The 26,779-nt window shown below is 44.3% G+C and overlaps 1 protein-coding gene across 1 annotated transcript; it reads right to left on the bottom strand.

Annotated features, from left to right (window-relative positions):
• Positions 1-6,466: 6,466 nt before the first annotated feature.
• On the bottom strand, positions 6,467-26,558 carry LOC130388963 (kinesin heavy chain-like). Its single transcript, XM_056598593.1, is given in 29 exon segments — positions 6,467-6,545; positions 6,888-6,923; positions 7,630-7,713; positions 8,377-8,426; positions 8,429-8,553; positions 9,023-9,239; positions 9,549-9,650; positions 9,738-9,812; positions 10,020-10,080; positions 10,198-10,299; positions 10,625-10,734; positions 11,103-11,164; positions 11,519-11,636; positions 12,319-12,507; positions 13,240-13,386; positions 13,899-14,105; positions 14,762-14,830; positions 15,358-15,548; positions 16,279-16,427; positions 16,926-17,074; positions 18,594-18,698; positions 19,177-19,301; positions 21,496-21,583; positions 21,795-21,850; positions 22,011-22,059; positions 22,278-22,382; positions 22,795-22,868; positions 23,246-23,333; positions 26,403-26,558. Coding segments are annotated over 29 exon segments (3,141 nt in total). The 5' UTR covers positions 26,532-26,558.
• Positions 26,559-26,779: the final 221 nt, after the last annotated feature.

Raw genomic sequence — 26,779 nt, 5'->3', positions numbered from 1 at the left:
TCTCTCTTATTTATAACTTAGCCCACACAGCAGAGGGAGAAGAGAAGAAGCTCTGTAACAGACAGTAACAGCTGCTTTGAAGGCTTAGTAAAGTCGCTCCTGTGTCGGGCCGGTGAATAGTGTGAACATTGTAAAGTTGTTGCTTCCACTCCCCTAATAAAATTGGAGTGTGCTTTATTAAGGAAAAGCACAGCTAATTAGCCGAAATAAAAAAGGGAAGAACAATGCTAAATTGTGGCCCAGATTTTGTTTCCATTTTGTTGATTGTTCAGTAAAGTGTGTATTTGGTGTATCAACATATGCGTGTAAGTGTTGTGAGTCAGCGGACAAGTAGGCCAGGTATGGAATGTGCACTTTGTATTGTGTCACATTGAAACATGAACCGTTACTGTTTTGGTTTAAAACGAAATACACAAAAAAGTCCCAAATAAAGACTTCCAATCCAATTTGGAGGGATTAATATAAACCAATGTGTTTTGCACATGGTTTATATATTCAGTCCATCTTGTTTAGATCATAGGTTTAGACCTATATTAGCGGACCTCAAAATAATACGTGCGTTCTATGGCGCGCATGTCATCACATTATCCCTCACTGACTTTATGTAAGTGTCCCGAGTATCAAAATAAAAGCCAATTGACCCGCACAAATAAGTCAGCGAGACCTCACGTAAAACCGAGTCTGTTTAAAATAATACCAAGACTTAAGCAATCGTAAATTGTAAACTTTCAAAATAGTTTTTTCAAGAGATAACCAGACCTATAATTTTAGAGAGCTTACATTCTATTTAAGGCACCATGCTTCTATGGCCACAGTTAGCCTAGGCTGCTTTTTTTTACCAGTAAAAACTCATGCAATTTGGAAATCGCTTGTAAAAATGCTGTAGTAGGCCTACCATGTAGAATGCTGACACGCGTAACAAACGGGATGTATGTGCTCACATGTGCAAGCATGATCATTAAAGTTAAATATAGGCCATATATTTTTTTAAAAGACCGTCAAACACGCAGTGTAGTTTTAATAACAGAATGGATGCATGAGTCCTAAATATAGGCCTACATTTCATAACATATTACTCCAAATAGGTTAATGGGGCAAAAACAATATCCCATAATTTCCAAGAAGGAATCTTAATCGTCCTCTCGCAGGTCGTCAGCGCTCATCTGACACCGTCATGTGACAAGTCAACATGCCAGGCTGGTGCGACCGTGAGATCGTTTTTACATTCGAATTGTATTTTCTATTAATTTGTAGGGGAAAGTTTAAGAAGAGCCAATGCCATATATTGTTTTAAAACCATTAGGCCTATTTAGTCAAAAACGATTATTTCCTGTAATAGTCCAATAGTTCATAGCACATTGGTCGTATCTATTGATAGCCAAATAAATATACCACCACTTAAAGTTATAAAACAAAGTCCAATTAACTCCAAATCAAATACAATTAACACGCTTGGCGTCTAATTGAACGTAATGACGCAGCTCGCGCCGCGTTAATTAAGCCTACCTTGAGCGTTTTTCATGGTGTCCAGGAATCTGGATCGTGTTTCAAAGCGTCCCCCACGCCGACTACAAAACACGCAAACTGCCAAAGTCTTTAGGCGCTGCCGGGGATATATTGCTGCATCCGACAGGTTGGCTGTAAAAAGCTTCGTCAGTTGTGCCGCTGCCTATGTCATGGTATTGTCAGTCGTGTGTCTCCAGCAGTCACAGCGGAATGACATGTCCCGTTGTTGTGAGCTCCTCCTGGTGCCTGGGTGTCTGCTGTCAGCTCCGGACACGCAGGGCGGCGGGGCCCGGGAGCTACACACAGTAGCAGTTATATTGGGATATTCTTCGGTTGTTGGTTGCATGGATTCGAATGGTGGGGGGCGGCGGGGGGGGGGGGGGACGAAATGCACGGCAAGGCAGTGGTTAAGTTGAAAAGAATGCTAGTGGTTTGTTTGAAGTCTCTTGACCAGCCTCTGCACACCTACCTTCTAAAAAGTAGTAGGCCTAGGTATGGTTTAAAGTTGCCCCTATGAAATAGTAGGGATATAATTAGTTTTAATCCACCCATCCATCCGTTTAATTTACTCAAGCAACAAGTTTGACATCATTCGAAGACCATATTAGGTCAAAATTAAATTTCTCTATCCGGCATAGGCCTATCTATTTTAATAAACTGTCCCTCCTGATACAACAAAAATGAATTGATTTATTTAGTATGAGACTTAAATAAACTTGCGAGCTTGGTTATATCCCCTGATATTTTATCGCTGTTTACACCAGCGCATCCTTTCTCATGGGAACAAATATGCGTTGTAATAGAAAGGATGCATCATAAGATAAGCAAAGGACATTCCTACACAAGACAGGCAGCGTGGATATCAAGGGAATTCATTTCTTTCTCTTTTTTTTTTACTAAAAAGAGGAAGTCAGTTCAACATTGTCATGGGAGTTATTGTATTATCTCTCTTGTTGAATTCTCTAGGGCTGCAAAAGTCAGCAAACCGGCACTAGCCTACCCTGCCCCCATGACTCCTGGTTGGCATTGGGCAGGAAACATGACTATATGAATATGTGTTGTGGTCCCGCTTTGCATAGGTCATGAAAGGGCCACATTCAAACAAAGCCTGCATCTAAAATCTCCTTCTATGCGAATCTCACTCTCACCAACCCTCAACGTTTCATTGAAGGTTTTGTTGCTAACTTCTAGGCAAAGATACGCTGCACCACATGTGTGTCAAATATGCAGTAAGTAATATGCAGTTTGTAATGTTTGATATTGTATTATTTAATATTATCAATATTTTTTATATCATCCCAGATTCCAGCTTGTTTTTGCAGTATGCAGGACATTCGTCATTGCATAATCACGATGTAATATTATCTCTTTAGAAGGGTTCACTTCATGACATGGTTGGTGGTTCATGAATTAAGGCTGTAGGTCAGAGGTCATTTAAACAACAGCGATAATGGTTAGACTTGACTGGCTACACACAGACACAAACACGAAAATGGGTAGGTTTATCATCTGTATACACCCCTTTAAACTGTAAACACTAATAGGCCTATACACAATTGTTATGATTGTTTTCAATGTGAGATTGTCAATGATTTATGATATCTAACCAAGTCACAGCACTAGGGAGATATGCATTGTGTTGATCCACTCAAGCCAGACCGTATTTCAAGGCATAACTCCAGCGTTCAATTACAACGAATATCAACTGTTTCCCGAATACAGGAGGAAAACAAATGACTGTTAGGAACCAGGTTTCTAAATGTTTATTTGATATTTTTACTACAACACATCGGTTCACAGATATTACAGCATTCTAACGGCCGTAGATATATATATACAGAAATATGCATGATGTACATACTCATGACAACCCTACAGTTCAAGCTTACGCAAATAAATGAAGAGGTACACATTCAGGAGCCGCGGAAAAAAGTGAGCGCGTGTACCTTTAGTTTTCACAATATAACACGGCAGCACACAAGCTATACTTACAGGATTAGCAATATTTACTACATCATAAGATGTCCAAAATCAGACCGTGGAGAGATACGGGTGATGCTATATAGTACATACTTTGCCCACAAAGGTTAATTACGCCGGAGATATGAAGTCACTCTCGACGGATAAAGGGGGGGTGGACGGGGGTGGGTTGGGTAAGTACTCTGACCAGGAGCTAGCTGAGGATTACAATAGATCACGTCTGGCTGTGTAAAACAATGACATAGCTCTTCTATGTATAGTCGTACCGTTGCTCTTTTTGCTCTGAAAAACACCACGAGTATCAATTATGTAACTGACAATACAAACCACAGACACCGCAAGGAAGCGTGCCCCACCGCGATCCTGATTGGTTGGCCCTGAGACGAGAAAAACGCCGGCAAACGGCAACATGGACTACATTGACTGACTCTCAAGTGCTGTCACAGTTTTACCAGTAGTAAAAATACTTTTACTATAATAATGAATTCATTTGTTCTCATATAACCTTTACCTTTATACATGTTGTACCCGATTTCCCCAAGCTGGTTACTTGATTGTATCATTCGTATGGTTTGGGCCACCTTTGAATGTGGAACAGAAAAGCTTTCAGTAGAGGTGTCCTTTTAGAAACCCGATGCGACTTGGCTGAGCGGCATGTTTCTACTGCTGAGGTGTATTACTATCCCCCCGTTTATTCAGAAAGTGGCGCAATCCATGGAATATAGCTGTGGACATACAGTGTACATTTGCGTACAGGTACTCAACTCTCGTCCAATGAGACAGCCCCAAAGCTGACCCAACACAATTCTTAGCTGGGGGCCCTCTATCCTGATTGGTTGGTCAGGATTCTAAAAGAGGAATCAAAGCAGTTACGTGTGCAGGCAGTATGGAAGTCTCTCATTGGCTTATGATGCTTTGACACCTTAAGGAAATGTATGCTTTATGCTTGTTTGGTGGTAATAGATTCAAGCATGCATTTAAGTGTACATTAATACAATTCATTACAATTTAAAACTTCAGGGTCTCACTTTTCTATCGAGATAATCAGAGAACACACAATTACAAGGGTTATGAGTTTTGTCTTGACGGTATGGGCCTATAAGTCAATTATCTCATCATATTTCCTCATTGGTTAGAAGCCAGGTAGGCGGAGAAAGTTGCATATGATTAAGTGCCAGAAAGTTGCGCCCAATCACGGTATCCCAGCTAAGAAACTTTTAAAAACCAATGACGTTCTACCTCAACGGATGGCCTTGCTGTTCGTCCCAGAATCACTACAATCTAAAATGTGTAGTGTGTAGTAATCATGTGAAAAGATAATGCTTAAGCTTGTTACCTGAAGCCCTAGAGTTAGTAGTTACACATACATCAGTAGTACACAAACTATTTGTTAATGAGAACGTAACGGTTGGTAAGGATTGGTAAAACGTGGAGCGACTCGCACACAGGGAACGACAGCATGGTGGGTGTTTCCGTGGACAATATTACCTAACACGTACAGTAGCTTTATTCCTCTAACTCTTTGCATTGTCGATACTTCTATGCTTTACCCCCAATTCCAAACTACAGGGCATATCTAGTTTTTTTTCCTACGTGGTCTGTCTAAATTAACCTTTTTTCTCTATAGGTGTTATAAACCATCAGTCTTTTCTATAAACTATAGATGCAAGAAGCTCACAGAAAAAAGGACAGGAATGGACCTGACTTTCTATGCAGTACAGCATGTGAAATCAGATCCATATCGCTGTCTTCCTAACTAGCTAACTGATCAAGCTAACTAGCTAAAAGATCTAGCCTACTAAAAAAGCTCTATCTCCTGACAGCATCATGGTGGGTGTGTTTAGTAATTGGGAAGGTCTCTCAGTTGTCTCTCTATCTGCCATCATCTATCCATTTGTAGCACTTGCGCTGAAGTCTGCAGTCTGGTTACATGCAAAGGTTTTTTTTATTCTCAAGCTAACCCGCTATAAGCTACATACATGCAGAGATTGACGGAACACAGTTGTACTCTAAAGTTACCAAACATCCTTACGATGCCCCAATGCTTCCTTACAGTTGGCTTGGAGACTGGGGGTGACTGTACCTTTACAGAAACAGTTACTGGTCAAAAACCCCTACCCGAGTATATACTATATATAATATTATAGCTATGATTTACATGGTGTTTCTACTTTCTAATTACCTTGCAAGTTGCCTAGCGATCAAACTCGGTTTCAGTTCAGTAGAGTCAGGGAAAGTGCCTGTAAATTTGGGTTTAGTAAAAGAATAACATTCAACCATTTGATCTATGGTTCCGTTCATTCGATTTTGTTGCGATTGTGATGGCGAAGTTCTACTTGGAAAACAAACTATTTCGACAAGATGACTGAACTGAAAGCAGAGGCGAAGCTGGCTGATTCTCAGGACCTGATTACAGGAGTCAGTGTGTGTGTGTGTGTGTGTGTGTTGTGTGTGTGGGTGTGTGTGTGTGTGGTGTTGTGTGTGGTGTGTGTGTGTGTGTGTGTGTGGTGTGTGTGTGTGTGTGGTGTGTGTGTGTGTGGTGTTTGTGTGTGTGTGTGTGAGAGAGAGAGAAAGACAAGTCACCTCGGGCTGTGTAAGTGTGGGGCTATAGGGGGGGCTGACAACAAGGGATAGAGGGCTTCATCGTCGTCATCATCATCAACATCAAAATAAGAGTTTTTGGGGATGTGGGAGAGAGAGGCTTGCATGCAGACTGGGGATGGGATCCATGGACAGGAACAGTGATTGTCATCTAGAAGGAAAGAAAGTGGATGAATTACAGATCACATGAAACAGCATGTCCTTTATTGTAAATCTAATGTATTATGCAACCATTTTTTTTGGACTTACAACAAACATGTGAAATATACTTTATATATATTGAAGCTATGTGTGTGTTTGTGCGTGCAATTGTGCATGCATGTCTGCATGCAAGCATACATGCGTGCGTGCGCGTGCGTGTGTGCGACTCACCATAGGATTAACTTGCGGCGGTCTCCTGCTGAATGATGTAGTGTCTGTTTGGGTCCTCGGCTTCAATGCCACAGTGCACATCACTCCTGGTGACAAACACACTCACTCATTACGCTCTCACCAATACATGATTGACACACACACTCACTCATTCTGCTCTCACCAGCAACTGATTGACATAAATGCACAAACATCCAGTTTTGAGGTTTAAATTACTCCACCTGACTCACACATATGGGAGTAATATATTCAGAATTCAGCCTAAATGACTCAATATAGTTTTTTCAACTGATTTCCCTTCCCTTATTACCAATAGATGGAAAGATTAGTTTAGAAAACCACAAAACAGCCGATTCTTTGAATGCATATAGTTAACAGTGAGTACATCAAATGAGTAGCTTAGATTCCACTGAACTAAGTTCACTCACCTGTTATCATTGATGTCTCTCGTGTCGCTGGTGGCACTTTTGTTACCTGTTTGGTAACAAGCATTTATTTAGTAATTCATTCAAGCAATTGTTAGTATTTAATAAATAAAGATCGAGATCAACACAAAAAAGTGAAGGTTTTGGGTGTGTGTGGATCCATGCATGTATGTCAAATCAATGCACAAATCCTATAATGCATGTACCGTACATCTAAGTGTAAACATGTTTGAGTGTGCAAACAGGTATGTGTGTATGGACGTGCATATATGTATATAGTTGTCTGTGTATTTATGTCCTATACATCTGAATGTATGTATGCACACACAAGGATATCTATTTATATAGTGTGCATTCGTGCGTGCATTGGCATATGTGTGTGTTTGCATACGTGTGCATGTGAGTGTGCGGGCTCATGCGTGTGTGTGTGTGTGTGTGTGTGTGTGTGAGTGTTTGACTGCGTGTGTGTGCATGTGTGTGTATGTAGTACATGTGCGTGTATGTAGCACATGTGCATGTATGTGTGCGTGTGTGTGTGTGTGTGTGTGCATGTATGTGTGCGTGTGTGTGTGTGTGTGTGTGTGTGTGTGTGTGAGTGAGAGAGTGAGTGAGTGAGTGAGTGAGTGAGTGAGTGAGTGAGTGAGTGAGTGAGTGAGTGAGTGAGTGAGTGAGTGAGTGTGAATGTGTAACTGCGTATGTTTGTATGTGTTTGCGCGTGTGTGTGTGTGTGCATGTGTTACTCTGCTCACCGTTGTCTATGTTGAGGGGGAAGGACTCTAGGATGTCTGTGGGCTTGCTGGTCGCTCTGTAGCCCAGTGCTGTGGAAACTCTGGGGGAGAACACACACACATGGGACACCGCAACACAACAAGTCACCGAGGCAGCAACGCACAGACTGCACATTCCACCATGTAAAAATACGGCCCCAGAATAAATACACGATGTGCGGATTTTAAAAGAAAACCCAGAAATAGATCCATTTTCCTCAAGTCATGACCGGGGTTAAACGCCTGGGTAAACTCAGTTTTGGGGGTTTTCTCGGTTTTTAAACATATGTTGTCTGTTTCATACCATGTCATTTTGGTTTAGCAGATATATGTTCTCACAACTTCACGGGTTGTGTTCTTTTTTGTGGGGGGTGGGGCTTTTTTGTGTGTCCCCTCAGTGTCTGTGGGAACGGGGTCTTTGATGGTCTGTGTTTGTATGTACCCCAGTACAAGGGTAAAAATTTATATGCTTGTATGTATATTAACACTGTATTTCAAACGCATGCTTGAATTTCTATTCATACTTTTTTCCTACAGGTAATACTGTGCACAACATTCCCTGACACCCCAGACACACTATAGGTGTACTAGCGTCCAGGTAATACACCACATTCCCAGACACACCACACACACTATAGGTGTACTAGTGTTCAGGTGACACTCCTCAACCCAGGAGAACCAAACGGTATTATGATCAGAAGACCCTGGCATGCCCCCAGACTCACGCGTTGCTCTGGACCGAGTTGGGGTTGGAGGCGATGGTGGCGGCGGCCGCCTCTGGGACAGGGCGCTCTGGAAGAGGGCGTTGCTGTAGGCGTTGCCGTGCTCGTTAGCGCGCACGTACGTGTAGAAGGGGTTGGTGGGCGAGCAGACGGGAAGCTGCTTCGGCCGGACCGGCTTGGCTGTAGAGAGAGAGAGAACGCAGGACGAGACGTCAGGAGAGGTTGGAGGAACGCGTTCAGGCCTACGAAATGATTCACACTGCATTGGATGGAACACTACCGCTGCTTTTTCAGTGAGTCCAAGTCAGAGTTTTTCAATTGAATAATCTTGATATATATCTGTATTCTCTGATTATTTATTACACTATTGAATCATTCTTTATGTGGTCATGTTCCTTCCTTGTGAAAGGTGCTGTAGGCAAGATGTAAGGGCTGTCACTTGAGTGTAACTTGTTGGAAACGCCACAGCCATTTGTCAGCAGTTTGAGGTCGACTGCTCCTGCCTCTGTATGAGACCATTTAGATTTTAAACCACCCCTGGCTCATGCCCCACCAATCAGGGTATTTTTTCAGGATTGATTCTGGCAATCCATTTTGGCTGTTAATCAAAGGTGTCGGAAATGCGTTCGTCGCGAGGAGGGTGCAGTACCGATCTGTGCAGCATGGGGGCGCCTGAGGGCGTTCTTGGCCCGCATGGCATCCTTGATGCGGTCCACCTCCTGCTGGTAGCGGCGGCGGTCGATCATGGCGCCCTCCTTGGCGTCCCTCAGTGCTGTCTCCAGGGCCTTAACTCTCTCAGCAGTAGACCGAAGACGCTTCTCCAGTTTTGGAAGCTCACAACGCAGATCTGCATTGTCACGTACCAGCTGGGGTAGAGGGGGAGGGAAGAGGTGTGTGTGTGTGTGTGTGTGTGTGTGTGTGTGTGTGTGTGTGTGTGTGTGTGTGTGTGTGTGTGTGTGTGTGTGTGTGTGGTGTGTGTGTGTGTGTGTGTGTGTTTGTGTGTGTATGTGTTTGAGTTTGAAGAAAGTGAAGGGAAGTGATTAAAAGGATACATTTTAAAATACATTTAAATCATCTTTTAAATCATTCACCTTATCCTTGCCTCAATAGAAATAACTGTTTAAGAAAATACATTTAAATAATGAAATGATCAACATGACAGTGGTCGATCATACCTGTTTGTGAACTTTTGTAAGTTGGTCCAGGTTATTTTCAAGAAAGGAAATCTTCTGCTTCTGGGTGCAAGACCCCCCACTATCATCCGGTTCCATTTCGGACTCTGGTGGAGCAAAAACCGTTGGAGAAAACAGTTGGCGAACAGAAATAGTAAATAAATAGAAAGGACAAAGATTATAGTATGGAACATACTCTTTAACCCGCGACGTCAAATCCTGTACAAACAGCTTGCGTAGGTTGTGAAGGGTCTGGAGTTCGCGGGCCTAAAGGAAGAGAGAGAGAGAGAGAGAGAGAGAGAGAGAGAGAGAGAGAGAGAGAGAGAGAGAGAGAGAGAGAGAGAGAGAGAGAGAGAGAGAGAGAGAGAGAGAGAGAAGAGAGAGAGAGAGAAAAAAAAAAAACATTTTTAGAAACAAGGCTCAATTGGGATCAAGTTGAATGTGAAAGTGAAGTAAATGAAACATCTAACTCACGACAGTCTCCTCCAGACCCTTCAAGTCTTGTTTGGTTTGCTCATGACGCTCATGCAGGAATCTGACCGGAACAGGAAAAAACGCCAAAACAGTTACAAAAGTAGTTACACAGTAAATGCAATTTCTTGCACAAAATTGCAAAAAAATCTCAACAAAGATGTTGGCTGTGAACACTCACGAGAGCTCTTCCAGCCGCTCGCTCTTGGTGTTGTCCTGGCTCTTCAGACGCTCAAAGTCAGAGCGGATCTGGGCCAGCTCGATCTCCATCTTGGAGTTACGACTGGGAACCCAACCGAAAGATTAACCAATGGTTGTTGAAGACGATAATGTTGCAAATCTTCACATGTATTCAACACTACCATTAGTATTAATCAATTATTTCTGAACATTAAAAATAATAATATAGTAAGTATCGCACACGTTCAATTAATAGAGTAAAGAAAAAGGTGAATGTTTACTGCTCGGGACTGCAACATATTTATATTATATCGGGGCATGTGTCAGTCAACTCCTGGGTTCGAGTTTGAACAAGACCACAACTTGACAATAATGTCAGTAATGTGAACACGTGTCAGTATCACTGAAGGCGTTAGTGCAGTACTGACTCAGTGAGCTCGTCGATGATCCTCTGCTTCTCGTTGATCTCATCCCGCAGGCGGGCCAGCTGCTTGTGGTGGACCCCGCGGTGAGAGTCCCCCTGCTGGCGGGGAGGCTTCTGTTCAGTAGAGACCACAGAGACTGGCGTCTTTCCAAAGAAACTACATGATTTCCATCCCTGTTTTACCAATGGTATCGATAAACCACTAACTCCCAATCACTACCACTAGTTCATAAGAATACTTCAAAAATGTAATACAGGAGTAAAACATTTTAGCGTTAACACTTTAGAAAGATCTATTTCAGCTAAATATTGGTCCAATATGGTGACAATCCTATACCATTAGTGACTAAACAGAATGACTTGTATGGTGTGGTATGTGAAAGTCCTTCAGCTAGCCATAATGAGGCTAACACATAGCATATGACATCATTTCCTGTGGAGCTGGAGCTTCAGCCTCAGGGTAGAGGAGATCTCCCACTCACCTTGACGTTACCCTCCTCTGTCTCGCCCTTCTCTCCCTCCTTCTCCTCCGCCATTGAGTTATCTGGACACACAGAGAGCTAAGCATTAAAGACAGCTCTGAGAGTACGTGTGTTTGTGGGTTCATTATATGTGTGTGTCGGTGTGTGTGTTTGTGTGTGTGAGTGCAGCTGTGTGTTTGTATGTGTATGTATATTAAGCGCTATATACATTTCATTTATTATTATTATTATTATGTACAGTATATGTATGTGTGTGTGTATACAGTGTGTATGTGTATGTGCACGCGTGTGTGTGTGACTGTGCGTGTGTATACAGTGTGTGCGTGGGTGTGTGTGCGCGTGCATGCATGTATGTGAGTGTTGCTGCGTGTTTGTATGTGTGTATGTATATACAGTATATGTATGTGTGTGTGTACCCTGGTCCTGCAGCTTGGCCAGCTCCTCGCTCAGGGAGTCGTGGCTCTCCTCCAGCAGCCTCTTCTTCTGCTCCACGCTCTGCATGTACTCCGTCAGGGAGCGGATCTTAGCCTCATGCTACACACACACACAAACACACACAGAAACACACACACACACACGGACAGACACGCACACACACACACACATGGATAGACGCACGCACACGCACACACACACACACACACACACACACACACACACACACACACACACACACACACACACACACACACACACACACACACACACCAGAAGGTCAACCTTCTGTCATTATAGAGATCAAGACTTTCAGCATGAATTAAATTCTCTCCCGTAGTCATTTGAAAATCCATATTATCCATTCAGACCTGCATCTACAATTGTCACTTTGATTATTTCCATTCTCAACCAGACCCGACCCTTTCAGCCACTAATCCATCCATCCCTCAATCCAGCCCATCCCATCCTACATCCTTTCACCAGAAAACCCAAATTGTTAATACATGCATCCATTCATCCGTTCACACTCCATCTACCCACCCACCACCCATCTGCTGGCCCACCCACCATCCATCCATCCATCCACCTACCCACCCAGCCCCTACCACCACCCATCCACCCACCCACCCATCCACCGTCCACCCACCCACCACCCATCTGCTGGCCCACCCACCATCCATCCATCCATCCACCTACCCACCCAGCCCCCACCACCACCCATCCACCGTCCACCCACCACCACCCATCACCCATCTGCCCGCCCCAGGCTGCCTCTGACCTGGGAGATGAGCAGCTGGCAGGAGGACAGCTCGCGGCCGGTCTCCTCCATCTTGCGGTGGCACTCCAGCTGCATGTTCTCCAGCTGCCGGCACCTCTTCACCATGCTCTTCACCTCCGACTTGATCTTGCTGATGTACAGCCGGGCCACGGTGAACTCCTCCTCGATGGCCCCGCTGATCTCCACCGGCTGAGAGACCAGCAGAGGATCAGGTAGAAGGGGAAGAGAGTTGGGGGGGGGGGGAGAAGGGGGAGGGAGAGAGAGGGAGAAAATTTGGTGGTTGTTGAAGTTGTTGTGGATTTCGAATCTCAACTTAGTCCGGATCCTTTGTTGTTTAGTGTATCACTCTCCCTCTATTAAACTGGATCAGACCAACAGTGTTAACAGTGCAATGTATGATCACCCAAGCTGATATTTATCATGGTAGCGAGCATGGTAGCTAAACGGGATGTCATGTGATCAAGTGCCGATAATGATTGGATACAAAGCAAAGGAAACCACATCTAGATCTGTTATGTTTTATATCTTGTGTCGGCATCAATCATCAACCGTTGACTTTGTTGGATGTTGGTATGAGTTTAAAGTATTGAATACACATGAATCTGTACTGAGTGTGAGGAGGATCTGAACGCACCAGTTTGATCCTACTCTGTACTGAGTGTGATCTGAACGCACCAGTTTGATCCTACTCTGTACTGAGGGTGATCTGAACGCACCAGTTTGATCCTACTCTGTACTGAGGGTGATCTGAACGCACCAGTTTGATCCTACTCTGTACTGAGGGTGATCTGAACGCACCAGTTTGATCCTACTCTGGACTGAGTGTGATCTGAACGCACCAGTTTGATCCTACTCTGGACTGAGGGTGATCTGAACGCACCAGTTTGATCCTACTCTGTACCGAGTGTGATCTGAACGCACCAGTTTGATCTCCCCGTTGCCTACGATGGCGCTGAACTCGCTCAGGTCCCTCATGAGGCCGTTCAGGACGTCGGCGATGCGCTTTCTCTGTTGACCACTCACTTCCTGCATGTGGGATAGCTCCGCCTCCAGCTCCATCAGGCTGGCCTACCCCAGAGCAGACAGAGGAGATAGGTCATAGGTCATAGGGAAAACATGGAGGAGTTCAAATAACACAGGAATGTTATAACATATTTTGGCGACGCTGTGTTTTTTTTCTTTCCCTTTTTCATAGTTTATCCTGGTATCATGGTAGCGAGTATGGTAGCCAAACGGGATGTCATGTGATCAAGTGACGATAATGATCGGATACAAAGCAAAGGAGCCCACATCTAGATCTGTTATGATCTAGATGTGTGTTTTCTTTCTTTGCCTTTTTCATAGTTTATCTTAAAATAGCAATCAATCAATATCAATATGACATGGTTCACTTCATAGTTTTACCGCATAAAGGTATCAAAAGGAAGACATTGGCCTATTCTTCATCCTCTTCTGTCCTTTTAGACCATACTCTTCTCCATTTCCAAAAACCAATCACACATCTAATCAGAAAATGTATATTAACCAAATGAACCAACGACCCAACGGCACCCATAAACGCCCCCCCCCCCAAGACGCACCATCTTCTGGGCAAGTTGGTCGGCCAGCAGCTGGTTCTGCAGGCCCTTCTCCTCCACCTCCTGGCTCTTCTGGTCATAGTTGATGGCCAGCTCCTCAAGGGCCTGCAGCACCTCCTTCACCTCCGCCTTGGCGCAGTCGCTCTCCACCTGAAGCCGGCCCAGCTCCATCTGCACCTTGTCCCCATCGCCACGGGAGGAGGCCAGCAGCTGAGGAGGGAGGGGGAGAGAGAGAGAGAGAGGGAGAGAGAGAGAGAGAGAGAGAGAGAGAGAGAGAGAGAGAGAGAGAGAGAGAGAGAGAGAGAGAGAGAGAGAGAGAGAGAGACACAGAGAGAGACACAGAGAGAGAAAGGGGGGAAGAGAGGGAGAGAGAGAGAGAGAGAGGGAGAGAGAGAGAGAGAGAGAGAGAGAGAGAGAGAGAGAGAGAGAGAGAGAGAGAGAGAGAGAGAGAGAGAGAGGAGGATTAAGATGTTTTTTCACAAAAGAAGGCTGTCTATTATACATTGGACACACTAAATACATTGGACAGATGGGAGAGCATTGATATAAACAAACAACATCAATCTTTCAACAAATTGATGTTGCCGGCTGCAGTAGTATCATAAATGTGAAGTGTGAGGGTTAGCTTCAAGACAAGGCCCTCTACTGACAAGATGGTGTATAATCAGAACAGGTGCATTCTGGTTTAAGCCTTTGTGTGTGTGCGTGTGAGTGTGTGTGTGTGTGTGTGTGTGTGTGTGTGTGTGTGTGTGTGTGTGTGTGTGTGTGTGTGTGTGTGTGTGTGTGTGTGTGTGTGTGTGTGTGTGTGTGTGTGTGTGTGTGTGTGTGGGGGTGTGTGTGTGTGTGTGTGTGTGTGTCTGTCCTACCTCATCCTGGTCCATCATCTGTTCCTTGAGTTTCTCCACCAACTGGCACTGAAGGTTGATCTCGTCATCCTGTAGACAAACGGCTCATGAGTTTGTGTGGCACAGTTTCATTCATAACAGCAGTATGTTTGCTAAATTGATTGGTTCATCAACTGTGTGTTTGTGTGTTTGTCTGTGTGTGTGTGTGTGTGTGTGTGTGGCGCGCGTCTGTATCTGTTTGTGTGCTATTTGTATTGTTTGATAAATGGAAAAAGAGAGTGAATAGACAGCGGCCTCTAGTGGCGGCGGCCTCTAGTGGCGGCGGCCTCTAGTGGCGGCGGCCTCTAGTGGCGGCGGCCTCTAGTGGCGGCGGCCTCTAGTGGCGGCGGCCTCTAGTGGCGGCGGCCTCTAGTGGCGGCGGCCTCTAGTGGCAGCGGCCTCTAGTGGCAGCGTCCCCCATCCACTCATCGTACATCTGAGGCCTTGTTCACACGAGTGTTTTAAATCTCTCTTTCGAATCGGATTTGAAAGCTGTTGTGCGCTTTCTTTACATACAGAGATGATGTCTCCGTCTGAACAGGTGGGAACGGTTCAGGTTTGTGAGGGTTTATATAGACCTTGTCGTCCAGCTGCTTGTACAGCTTGCGGATCTCCTCCTCGTACTTCTGCCGCTCCTCCTCTGAGATGCGCACCACGATGGAGGATGTGTCGTTGTCCAGGATGGCCGTGGGCGTGGTGCGCTCCTCCACTGCCTCCAGACGGGTCACCACGTCCGCTGTGGTGCGCTCCGTCTCGGGCACGTTCTCCCCTAGAGAGAGAGAGGGGGAGGGGGAGAGAGGGAGAGGGGGAGAGGCGGGGAGGGAGAGAGGGGGGGACAGGGAGGAGAGAGAGAGAGGGGGAGAGAGAGGGAGGGGGAGAGGGGGAAAGGGGGGGAGAGGGGGAGAGAGAAAGAGGGGCAGAGAGAGGGGGAAGAGAGAGAGAGGCAGAGGGCGAGAGAGAGAGAGAGAGAGAGAGAGAGAGAGAGAGAGAGAGAGAGAGAGAGAGAGAGAGAGAGAGAGAGAGAGAGAGAGAGAGAGAGAGGGGGAGAATTTGGTTGCTGTTGTTGCTGTTGTTGCCAATAAAGCACGAGAATGAAAATATTCAAGTCCTCTTTTTTACACAATAAATTAAAACGAATGAAAATGATCGCCTCAACCTAAAACAGACACCTAACTAACCCTTCCTTGATATCTGATGTAAGAAAAATAGACAAAGAGCCTTTTTTGGGTCCTACTTATTCTGGAAAAGCCAGATAGTGTTTTTCTAGTATGTTGAATGAGATGCTCAATCAAGCCCCAATTCATGTTGAATTAGTACCAAATTATTTCCTAGTAATAATAATAAGAAAATATATCAACAATATGGAATTAAAAAAATTGACAGCTATTCCTGCTTGTAGTAAGTAAGTTAGTAAAAGTTTCTTGACATCGGAAGTAAAAAATAAACAGCCAATAGCGCCATCTATACAATGGTGGCGATAATGGGCTACTGCAGCTCACCGTTCCTCCAGCGGTTGAGTTCAGCCTCCAGCCTCTGGAGAGTCTCCTTCATGGTCTTGTTCTTCTCCTTCTCCTTCTCGTACTTCCGCTTCCACTGCTCCGCCGTCAGCTCAAGGTTGATGGAGGCCGTGTTCCTGATGGTCTTGGCACTGTGGAGAGGAAGATGGAGAAGAGATAATGACAAGGTTATCGACATTTTACATTTAGCATGTGTTTTTTTTGCAAAAGCAATACATTATGTGATTGACCTTAAAGGTAGACCATGATGAGGGAGTCAATCTAAATAGAATACTGCAGCCGGTCTAACATTCACAAGTGTGGACAACTCTAGAAAACAGGGTCACCTGGATTTTCGATATAAAAAGGACCAAATATCATTACAATGAAGGATATCTAATCAGGGTTAGTTAGGCGTTAGGGTGAGGTAATCCTTTTTACTTTGCTAGGGATAGGATTAGGGTTAGGGTTAGGGGGTTAGGGTTTCCACATGACTTGACGGCGCACTATGTTTAGTTCTCCTGACCGAGATCTGGCGTTAAAGCACAATGTATTCTGTTATGAAGCAGAGTGTGTGTGTGTGTGTGTGCGTGTGACATGCATGCGTGCGTGCGTGCGTGCGTGCAGGCGTGTGTGCAGAGTATGCATACCGTTGGCCGAACATCAGGGTGGACTTGGTCTCGGCGTCGTTGTAGGATGACGGGGAGCAGCAGATGAACATGGTGGTCCTGCAGTTCCCGCCCAGAGAGTCCTGCAGGATGCGGGTCATCTTGCTGTCCCGGTACGGCACGTGGGTTTTCTACAGAGGACAGGGTTCACAGTCAGACCAGTTAGGACAGGTTATGAATGTAGGATGTGCGTGGTTGGAGGACACTAGCTTACTGCTAACCGACGACAGAAGGACCTTGGTTGGGTGAGCGTGTGGTGATGGAACGAGTCCATGTTTGGAAAGTCAAAAGTGCGGGGATGTTGCTGCTCCACTTGTTTGTGCTAATTCCCAAAACTGAGATGGCCGACGCAAAACTGCACAGAGGGGACTTTTAGTTTCTAATTTGGGATGTTTCACCTTGAGAAGAGCCCCAATAGAGTGATTCTGCTGGAGACAGGCTATAGACAGAATAAAGGAGATGCCAGTAAGCATATATCTAGCAGTAGTAGTAGTAATACTACTAGTAGTAGTGGAGGTGGTTTTAGAAAAAGATGAAAGACAGCATTCATCAAAGGAAGTAATAAGACATTTTGGTTTAGGTTTTTTATGTGTGACTTGGCAAACTTTGCAATTCTGCAATTTCTCATAAGATGTTTAATGAAGCACATTTCAGTTAGGGAAATATAGTACATCAAACACACGTGCACGCGCATGCACGTGCGCACCCACTGAATACGACCTTTACTGTCAGCATGCAACGCTGAGTCTTTAAAAGGTGACTGATTAAAGCCCTCCACCTCAATAATCTTCAAATTTTAGAATTGGCTGACATTTTGGCAGGGGTGTGGGTGTCTGTTGAGCTGGCAGTTGGGAGGACAGCCTGGCTCCAGGACATTTGCGAGTGAGGCGTTATATTAACAGGAAAGACTGCAACGTGTGATGAATTATAAAAATGACTGCGTCTGTCAATAATATAGTGAAAAGCCTAAAAAGATAAACATTCATGAAGAATAAAATACATTTGTGAAGACGTTTCGGTGCTGAATCATGAATGTATATTGTATATATAGTTCCAATTTAATGCAGTATATTTGATCAATGTAAAAGTGCAGAGAATTGAACAATGGTTCAGTGGTGGAAGTATATAGCTTTCAAGAGCTAAACTGGCACCTCATCACAAAGACAAAGCATTAGGGATCAGGGGATTGGAAATGATGGATAAGATTAGGATTACAGAATGCCCAGGGTTTGCATATGTGCCAGTTAGGGGCCATGATAGAAGCATTCTTTTTTAATGTATTATTATGTAAGGGTATATTTCTAGCAAATAATTTAAATAATGGAGAACTGTATCCTGAGCTCATGTTCATGGTTGCTTGCTTGTGTGTGTGTGTGTGTGTGTGTGTGTGTGTGTGTGTGTGTGTGTGTGTGTGTGTGTGTGTGTGTGTGTGTGTGTGTGTGTGTGTGTGTGTGTGTGTGTGTGTGTGTGTGTGTGTGTGTGTGTACTAGATACTGTATGCTCTACTTGGTAATACTGATCGAAGATTTCACTTCATACTCTGTGTGGAGAACCCCCAAAGGAGCCAACAGAACTATAACGTGTGAAATGAACAGGTCAGCTCTTCCCAATGTTCAGGAGCATTCCAGAGCGTTCCAGAGCGTTCCTCACCGTTCCCTCGGCCAGGGCGGAGATGACGTTCCCCAGCGCAGACAGAGACTTGTTGATGTTCTTGGCCTCGTCCAGCACCGCTCCTGCTGCCCCCGTCTTACTGACCTACATCACCAGAGAGAGAGAGAGAGAGAGAGAGAGAGAGAGAGAGAGAGAGAGAGAGAGAGAGAGAGAGAGAGAGAGAGAGAGAGAGAGAGAGAGAGAGCAAGAGAGAGAGAGAGTGAAAAAGCAGGCACTATAGTCTTTCTATATACAAAATATAAGTTGATTTCCCAAGACAGATATAAAACCTCCCTGGAATGGACACATGGAGAAATGTCCACAACTGGTATATAATATAACATCTATAAAGTATATCTTCCTCTCTCGGATACGACAAACAGAAAAGGTGGGATCCATCAAAAATCTGGCCTGTTTTATTGTGCAACACAATTGTAACCCTCCTACCCATTTCTCCCCCTAGGCCGTTCAGCCCTTCTACCCAGTCCTCTCCCTCCCCCTGTGTTGTAAGGCAGGATAGTGGCTGTGATGAGCAGCATCACTAGCAGTAGAATGGGCAGCAGCACTAGTGTCTGAGGTTTACCTTCTCGCTGCCAGCCAGATCCACCAGGTAGAGCTTCCCGCACAGCTTCTGCTCCGTCTCCACGTGCTCCTGCTTGATGTTGATCAGGAAGATGCTGTGGCTCCTGGAGCTGTGCTCGTTCATGTCTGCACCGCAACAATACGGTTTAACAGGGTTTCAAGAGGGTACTCACTGTTTAACTACACGTATGTTTGTCCGTTTTTTGGAAATTGAGCAGAGTGATTGTGACGGAAACAATTTTCGCCGAGGGGAATAAAGCCTTTTGAATTTAAAGTTGAAATTGATAACAATTCATATTTGAATCATATTTGAACCAGTATGTGAAAACAATAGTGAAGCAACAATATCCATGCCACGCTCCACCAATGCTGCTTTTACTGGGCTCCTCTGAATCCAGGACACAGTGTAGTGATGTTAAAAGCAGTTTATTGCAGAGGTTGAGTATATTGACACAGAGCAGGAGGTACAGCATGGTGCCATGCTGGGGGATCTCCCTGAGTGTGTGTCTGAGTGTGGTGATGGTGCGGGTGGTTTAACCTGTGCCCATCGATGGCTCAACGTGCAACCTCTGAGCCCCACCCAGCCCCAGCATCCAATCAGTCAGACTCGGGCCGGGTGAGGCTGAAATGTTTCATTACTTAGTTCCTTGATCAGCGGAAATCATACGATTTTATCTACTAACACTAGCCCTACGTTATCTAATCACACACCGCCACACCCACAGCGCACCGTCAATGCAGCCCAGGCCCACTGAACACAAACCCCCATCAAACTGCTCTGCCTCCTTAAGAAGGCACTCTGTGAGACAGGAGATTCAGGTTACTGTGCCACTGTCTGTCTGCGTTCGATACCTGCAGAGCAGCCCTAATGGCCATTAGCCTGCTAACTGCAGTGAGTCAGCAGACAGACTGACGGATAGAGGCGTCAGCCACTCTCCGCTTGCAAGCGGACCCAGGAAGGCACTTAACTCTCTCCACATAAGATGCTGCTAACTCCTCTGCTCTTAGCGCTAGGCTCAGGTGAAGAACACGTAGGAATCCCTGGTTTGAATGAGGGTGATAACAGCCCTTCACCATGCTGGGAAACGCTCATCGTACAAGGTCTGCATGTCTGAAAAATGCAATTTCATTACAATGATTGTCTGGAATGGCTGTTATCAAAACCAATGCACCACAAAATCCCTTCAGTGGCTCCTCTATTACACAAATACATTTCACAACCCCTTTTATGACCATACAATCAAGCCCCAATACTCTCGGGTGTTTCTCTCTGGTTATTTATTTAACTCTGTACGACTTTGGTGCGGAAACCAAGTCCACCAGGGATGTTTTAACTGCAGCCTCATCGTTTCTTATATCACACATCGCTGGCACCAGCCTTCACCTGCAGTTTTCTAGGGCTGGAGTCATTAGTCAAGCGGAACAGCGTTGCATCCCAGGAGGATGACTCACCACCACCAGTCTACCAGTCTACCCTCAGCACTGGAGATGCAGACACTGCTCTAGCAAACATAATCCCCTCACAGAATGTTCTGGAAACTCAACCCAAGTCCTGCTTTAAGATGGGTTTCAAATATCATGTTTTTCGTGTTTCTTGTTTTTGTATTATATATCACTGTGACTTAATCGCCTGTATTAAGTAGAAATTGCCTTGGTTTATGTATGCATACATAAGAAAAGCTGAACATTGTCAATATCTTCATGTTATTTTGCCCAGGGCATCACATGTCGTCGTTTTTAATTCGGGCTTTTGATGTCAACATGATGTACATCACTGCCTTGCTTCATTGCCCTCGATACAAACGCAAGAAGCATGGGGGCGTTAGATACGGTGATGGTTACATAACCAAAAGGCTATAATAGGCAACATGTAGACTAGCAGCTACGTCACGTTACGCGTCACTGACTCCAGAATACTAACGGGGGGAAGCTCATAGGGAAAGTAGCCTTTTTGGTTCGCTAGAATTAATGTTCCAATTATACACCGACTTTTACATTGGTAATGTACAGCATTCTTACCAGTATACACCTGAATGCTGTCTCAATCTGCTTAAGCATTGATCACAGACAACTAAAGTCACCTGGTTCTCAGCATTGAAATCACTGCTACAGCCCTGGTAGACTGCATGTTAAAAGGAGCCCTGCCATATTAGCAATACATGCTAGCTCACTGAGCAAAGCTTTAACAATTCTATTTTCTCTCATAACAATAAAACAGAAGGCCTCAAAAAAAGGTCCCACCAGAGGAATGTTTGTTGTGCTGTTGTTATATGTGTTATATGTTTATTTATATATTTAAATAAGAAGGGGTCACACTTACTGGTCACAGCCACATGGCGATTGGATTTTCCCTCATCAATCACATCCATGACCTCATCAGGGCTGGACACAAATCGCTCAGTGCATCCCTATAGGGGGGAGAGGAGGAGAGGAGAGGAGAGGAGAGGAGAGGAGAGGAGAGGAGAGGAGAGAGAGAGAGAGGAGAGGAGAGGAGAGGAGAGGAGAGGAGAGGAGAGAGAGAGGAGAGATAACCAGAAAGCCAGATATGCAAAAAATAGCAGTTTAATACACCATGTATACATATAACCATGAGCAAAACGATTACATTCTCCAACATACCTTGACGAAGGGGACCCTATTCTTATCCTCATGCACAGCGAGGTTGGTCTTCGTCACTGTTAAATAAATAAGAGATCAAAAGATTACTCCACTTTGTAGTGAGCATTAATACCTAAAAAAAAATGTGATTGCTTTTTTCTACATGTTTGGAATACAAATGACAGATATTTATCATTTGTGGTTTGTGAAAGACACCAAAGTGTGACAAGCACTTACCATCCAGGAGATCACGGATCTTATCCATGTAGATTTCAAAGTAAGAGACCTGTGGAAAAATATATAATAAATACACTACTACTATTACTATTATTCATGATATTAAGGCTGTTGAATCATGGAAACAGGCCAGCAACATTGTGGAGCAAAATAGAGACAAATTGAGCATTGAGCAATGGAAATAAAAAATAATACAAAAGAAAACTCTAGAATCGATTCACATCAGATCAAACGACGACAGAAACGCAGAGCATTATTTGAGGTCACCTTGATGTGGAACTCCAGGTTCTCGTCCATGGCGAAGATATGGTTGAAGATATCTTCGGCGATGCGAGGGATGATACCCATCTGATGAGGGTCATGCAGTTTACCCTGTGGAGGAAATATCAAATTAGTCATAAGCAGCTATAGAAGAAGATATGTGCTAGGGTTAGCTGCTAGCTGCTAGTCATATAACTGGGCAGCGGCCAAAATGGTGGCCTGGACCAAATCTAGCCTGAGCAAATATCCTCATGTGGTCGGTATACAAGGCAGTTGAAAGCTTTTGGGGACACAGCTGGTTTTAGAGGCTAATTAACATATTGCCAATGGTATAAAGCCTACCCCCAAGGTTGCGGGGGACACCGCTGGTTTAATAACCAAATTAACATATTTTGGGCCAACGCTAAGCGCTACTGAATATCCTCATCTGATTGGATGAAGCGGCAGTTGAAAACCTTTTTGGGACACAGCTGGTTTCACGAGCTAATTAGCATATCGTCAACAACACAAGGAGACCGCTCACCTCCATGGTGTGGGTCTTCCCGGAGGCGGTTTGCCCATAAGCAAAGATAGTGCCATTGTATCCACCGAGCACATCTGGGGAAATCAAAAGCACATCGTCCAATCACACAACAGGCCATAGCATAAAGGGCCCCTATCAGGTTTCCTGGGAGGCGGGATGACACACAGGGTGTAACTGGAAGCCACAGCCAGAGGGGGTGACCTCATCACTCCCACCGCTGATGTATACTGTATCAACAATAAACTGCAGCTTCATACTGCATCCCATAAAATAATCAAGTATTTCAAGTAACATCATAATTAGTAATATCATATTTAGTCATTTTCTGTTTAGTCGTGTAATATAATATAGTATACAATATCCTTATTATTGTTTTTTAATTATTATTACATTATGTTCATCTTTACTGTACTAAACTGTATATAAATGTGTAGTTCTGTAGGATGCTTGCCTTTGACGATCTGCTTGGCACAGGTGTTGTACACCTGCTCCTGGGTGGTGTTGGTGGGGAACACCCGATCGAAGGCGTAGGACTTGCCCTGGACAGGGGACCATGAGAGAACATGGTTACTACACCCTGACACGACAACACACGACACGGCCCTTCACAAGACTCAAGGACGTGACGCCCCCGGCTGCACAGGGACCCTGTCATGGCGGAACCAATAAAGAACGGCTATGAAGGAGACGTTGGCACCTTGATTAAAAAAGGAATAGCCTTACACAGGAGATTTAAACCAATATACTTTGATATGTTTAAATGCTTTATTATTGCTATGAATGATAATAATTCATTATGCATTATTATTGCAGGTCATACAAAGCACTTCTTTGCAACATGTTTTTCCTAATATATTTAACTAGTTAACTTTTATTTATTGTTTAATTATAAGAAGAAACTAGAACGATGCAATGTATAAAATTAGCATTTCCAAATGACGCTCATGCAGTCCGTAGTCCGGGGCATTTGACATCATCACCACACAGTCATCTGAACTACAGGAAATGATGTCATCCCAGAGGTCCTATCAGTGATGCACATCTACACTTATTCCTCCTCTATTTGCACGTGCGCCTTCAACCTAAAGACAAAGCACCGAAATACTGTTCGCCATTAGACTGTGCTTATTTTTTCACACATAACCACAATTCAATGTATATACAGTATTCCCCATTGTGTGTGCCATAGCATCCCGCAATAGTGGTGTTCCACAGAACGTGACATCAGCAGTTAGCTCGGGAAATGGCCATCTCATCGTCAGCCCTGAGGCCCTTTCTATGGTACTGCATTTTCTATATCGAGTAACACAAGAGACCTGACACGGCAACACTCTATACAGAGCTAAATGCAATGAAGGGGCTTGCTGGCTTCTTCATCATTAGCTAAAAGCTAATAGCACTAATCTGTAAGGAGCCACAACAGAGGGCCTAGCAGGAGGGTATCAATCATGTGGGCGGAAGTTCTATCAAATCGGATAAGGCCCTCCATCTTGGTACTCCGTCCCTGAGCACATTTCCAAGAATAACCCATCCCAAGCAGTTGTTATCGCGCTCATTATTGTGGTGTAAAATTCCCAAGATGGCGGCCTGAAGTATGCAGGGAATCATGCGAAACTCTGCTATATTGTGAAAGTGAAAGAAGACAGGAGAAATGATGTTGGACAGTGCATGGGTATACTGTACAATGCATACTGCATCCTAAACCATGATATGAACTCCTGCTCGTTGAATATGAAGAGCTATTCTAAAGAGACTTGTTAAAAAGAAGAAAGATATAGATTTGATTATACAGTATAAAAATATCCACTGCAAAGGGCAATGCGGCCATGCGGCTGCGGCTACGCAGGAGCAAATCATGATGCCTTTCCACGGTATTCCCAAGGATGAGACGTCAATACATTTTGAACAGACCCTACGAGAAAACCCAACAACAACCCAATTTACTGTGTCATGTATAACGAGAACAAGTGATCAATGCTTTCAGCAGATTGAGTCAGTGAGAGTCTCCCCCCTCCCCCCCCCCGTCCGACCTCTTCTCTCACCCTGCCGACCCCCACAGGGTCCGACACCATGAGGAAGACAATGAGGAAGGAGAAGGGTGGGAGAGCGAGAGAGAGCAAGAGAGAGAAAGCGAGCGAGAAGAGAGCCAGAGAGAGAGAGAGAGAGAGAGGGAGCATAATAAAGGACAAAACATTAAAATATATTGCTTTAAAAAGTGCACAAGAGAGTGAGATGGTCAGAGTGTCAAGGATAGAAAGAAGAAAAAGAAAGAAAGAAGGAACAAACAAAGACATTTATATCAAAGATAGAAAGATTGATGGAGGGAGAGAAATAAAGAGGACCAATGAACAAAAGAAAGAAAGAAAGAAAGAAAGAAAGAAAGAAAGAAAGAAAGAAAGAAAGAAAGAAAGAAAGAAAGAAAGAAAGAAAGGAAAGAAAGAAAGAAAGAAAGAAAGAAAGAAAGAAAGAAAGAAAGAAAGAAAGAACAGACAGAGTAAACAGACACACAGGAGGGAGTTTTGGGGGAGGAACAGGCCAGTATGTGATGAGGAGCTGGATCCTTATTGATCTTCTCTCTGTAAGCAATTAGAAGGATCTGCTTTCTGGCTGCAGTGTTTATCAGATGAGCAGCTGACGTGTGGTGTATGTATGTAAGGTCAGAACACACGCTGTCGCAAATCACTGGAGGACTTCTCTGAATAATGAATGACGAGCCAACAACCTAGTCTTAATCAAATAGCAAATTGAAGGATCTGCACATATTTGCATAAAACCACCATTTAGAGGATGTTTGTGGTTTAAAACCATAACTGCGTTCGAAAAAGTGAATTTCTTAAACATTGAAAGCAGGGCTGGTAGAACACATGAGCTGGTAGAATGTAAACATAGTAAAAAAAAATTGCATTGTCTTTGAACAATGGTTACAAGACCCTACAAAAGTCTTTCAAATTCTAAATGCAACTCACATGACTAAAAATATCGAAATGAAATATGTCAGCAATGAAATGTAGACAGTATAGGGATATCATTTCATCTGAAGACATTGTCCGAATCACATATTCAAGTGGTACAGGATCTGTAGCTTATTTGAATCCAGTACTAGAACAACAATTAAAAACAGGCTAATATGCCCATGTGATGCATGGTGAGTACACGGGCAAACAGTTCCCCATACTGCTGACATTAGCCATAAGATAGCATGACATCTTGTAAACCCTGATGTGGATCTAACAAAGGTATTCATGTGTTTATAAAAGCCACAATTGTTTAGCATGTATTTTTGAATGACACGTTAATCCAGTGTTGATCACAATTAGGAAAATAAAAAGCATCAATAAGACATTAACCCATCCTTTATAAACCCAGGACCATAGCCCCCAGACAACTGACACAAGGCCAAACGTGCGCATTACACATTTCAGCATTATTATGACTAAGCATCAATACATCTGGTTGGACTACACTGAACAATCTTGACCATTTAATCGAATAAACTCACAGAGATGGTGGTGGTGGTGGTGGTAGGGGTGGGGAGTCATACGAGAAACAGACATCCCATGATAATTTATTGATGAGGGCCTGGCTCGGAAAAACAAAGCCTGTCTTACCCCAACGCTGACGGTGTCGTCTGCTAGGAATTTGGGGATGAACTGGTCTCCACGCAGGATCTCCGATTGATTCAGAGGGCGAAAGCGACACAGCACTTTGATGTTGCACTCGGTCACAGCTTCAGCCATTGCGCAAATTCAGTTGGGCGAGACGATGTATTGCGTGAAGCACTACCGCACTATACAGGGCAGGCCCGGGCGGATGAAGGAGTGACGAGGGCTGCGGGACGGAGCTTTAGAATAAAAGGACTATCAAATACGACAGCTGTGCACGGATAACATCTAGACACGCGTGTTGCGTGGGTTTCACAGCATGGTTGGAGGGTCAATACGAGGTAGGGCGGTACGGATCTTCTTGTCGCAGAAAGGTGGACACG

The sequence above is a fragment of the Gadus chalcogrammus genome, chromosome 1 (genome assembly GCF_026213295.1).
Source record: "Gadus chalcogrammus isolate NIFS_2021 chromosome 1, NIFS_Gcha_1.0, whole genome shotgun sequence".
Classification (NCBI taxonomy): domain Eukaryota; kingdom Metazoa; phylum Chordata; class Actinopteri; order Gadiformes; family Gadidae; genus Gadus; species Gadus chalcogrammus.
Note: the sequence above shows the minus strand (reverse complement) of the source record. Positions and strands in the feature narration are given on the sequence as shown.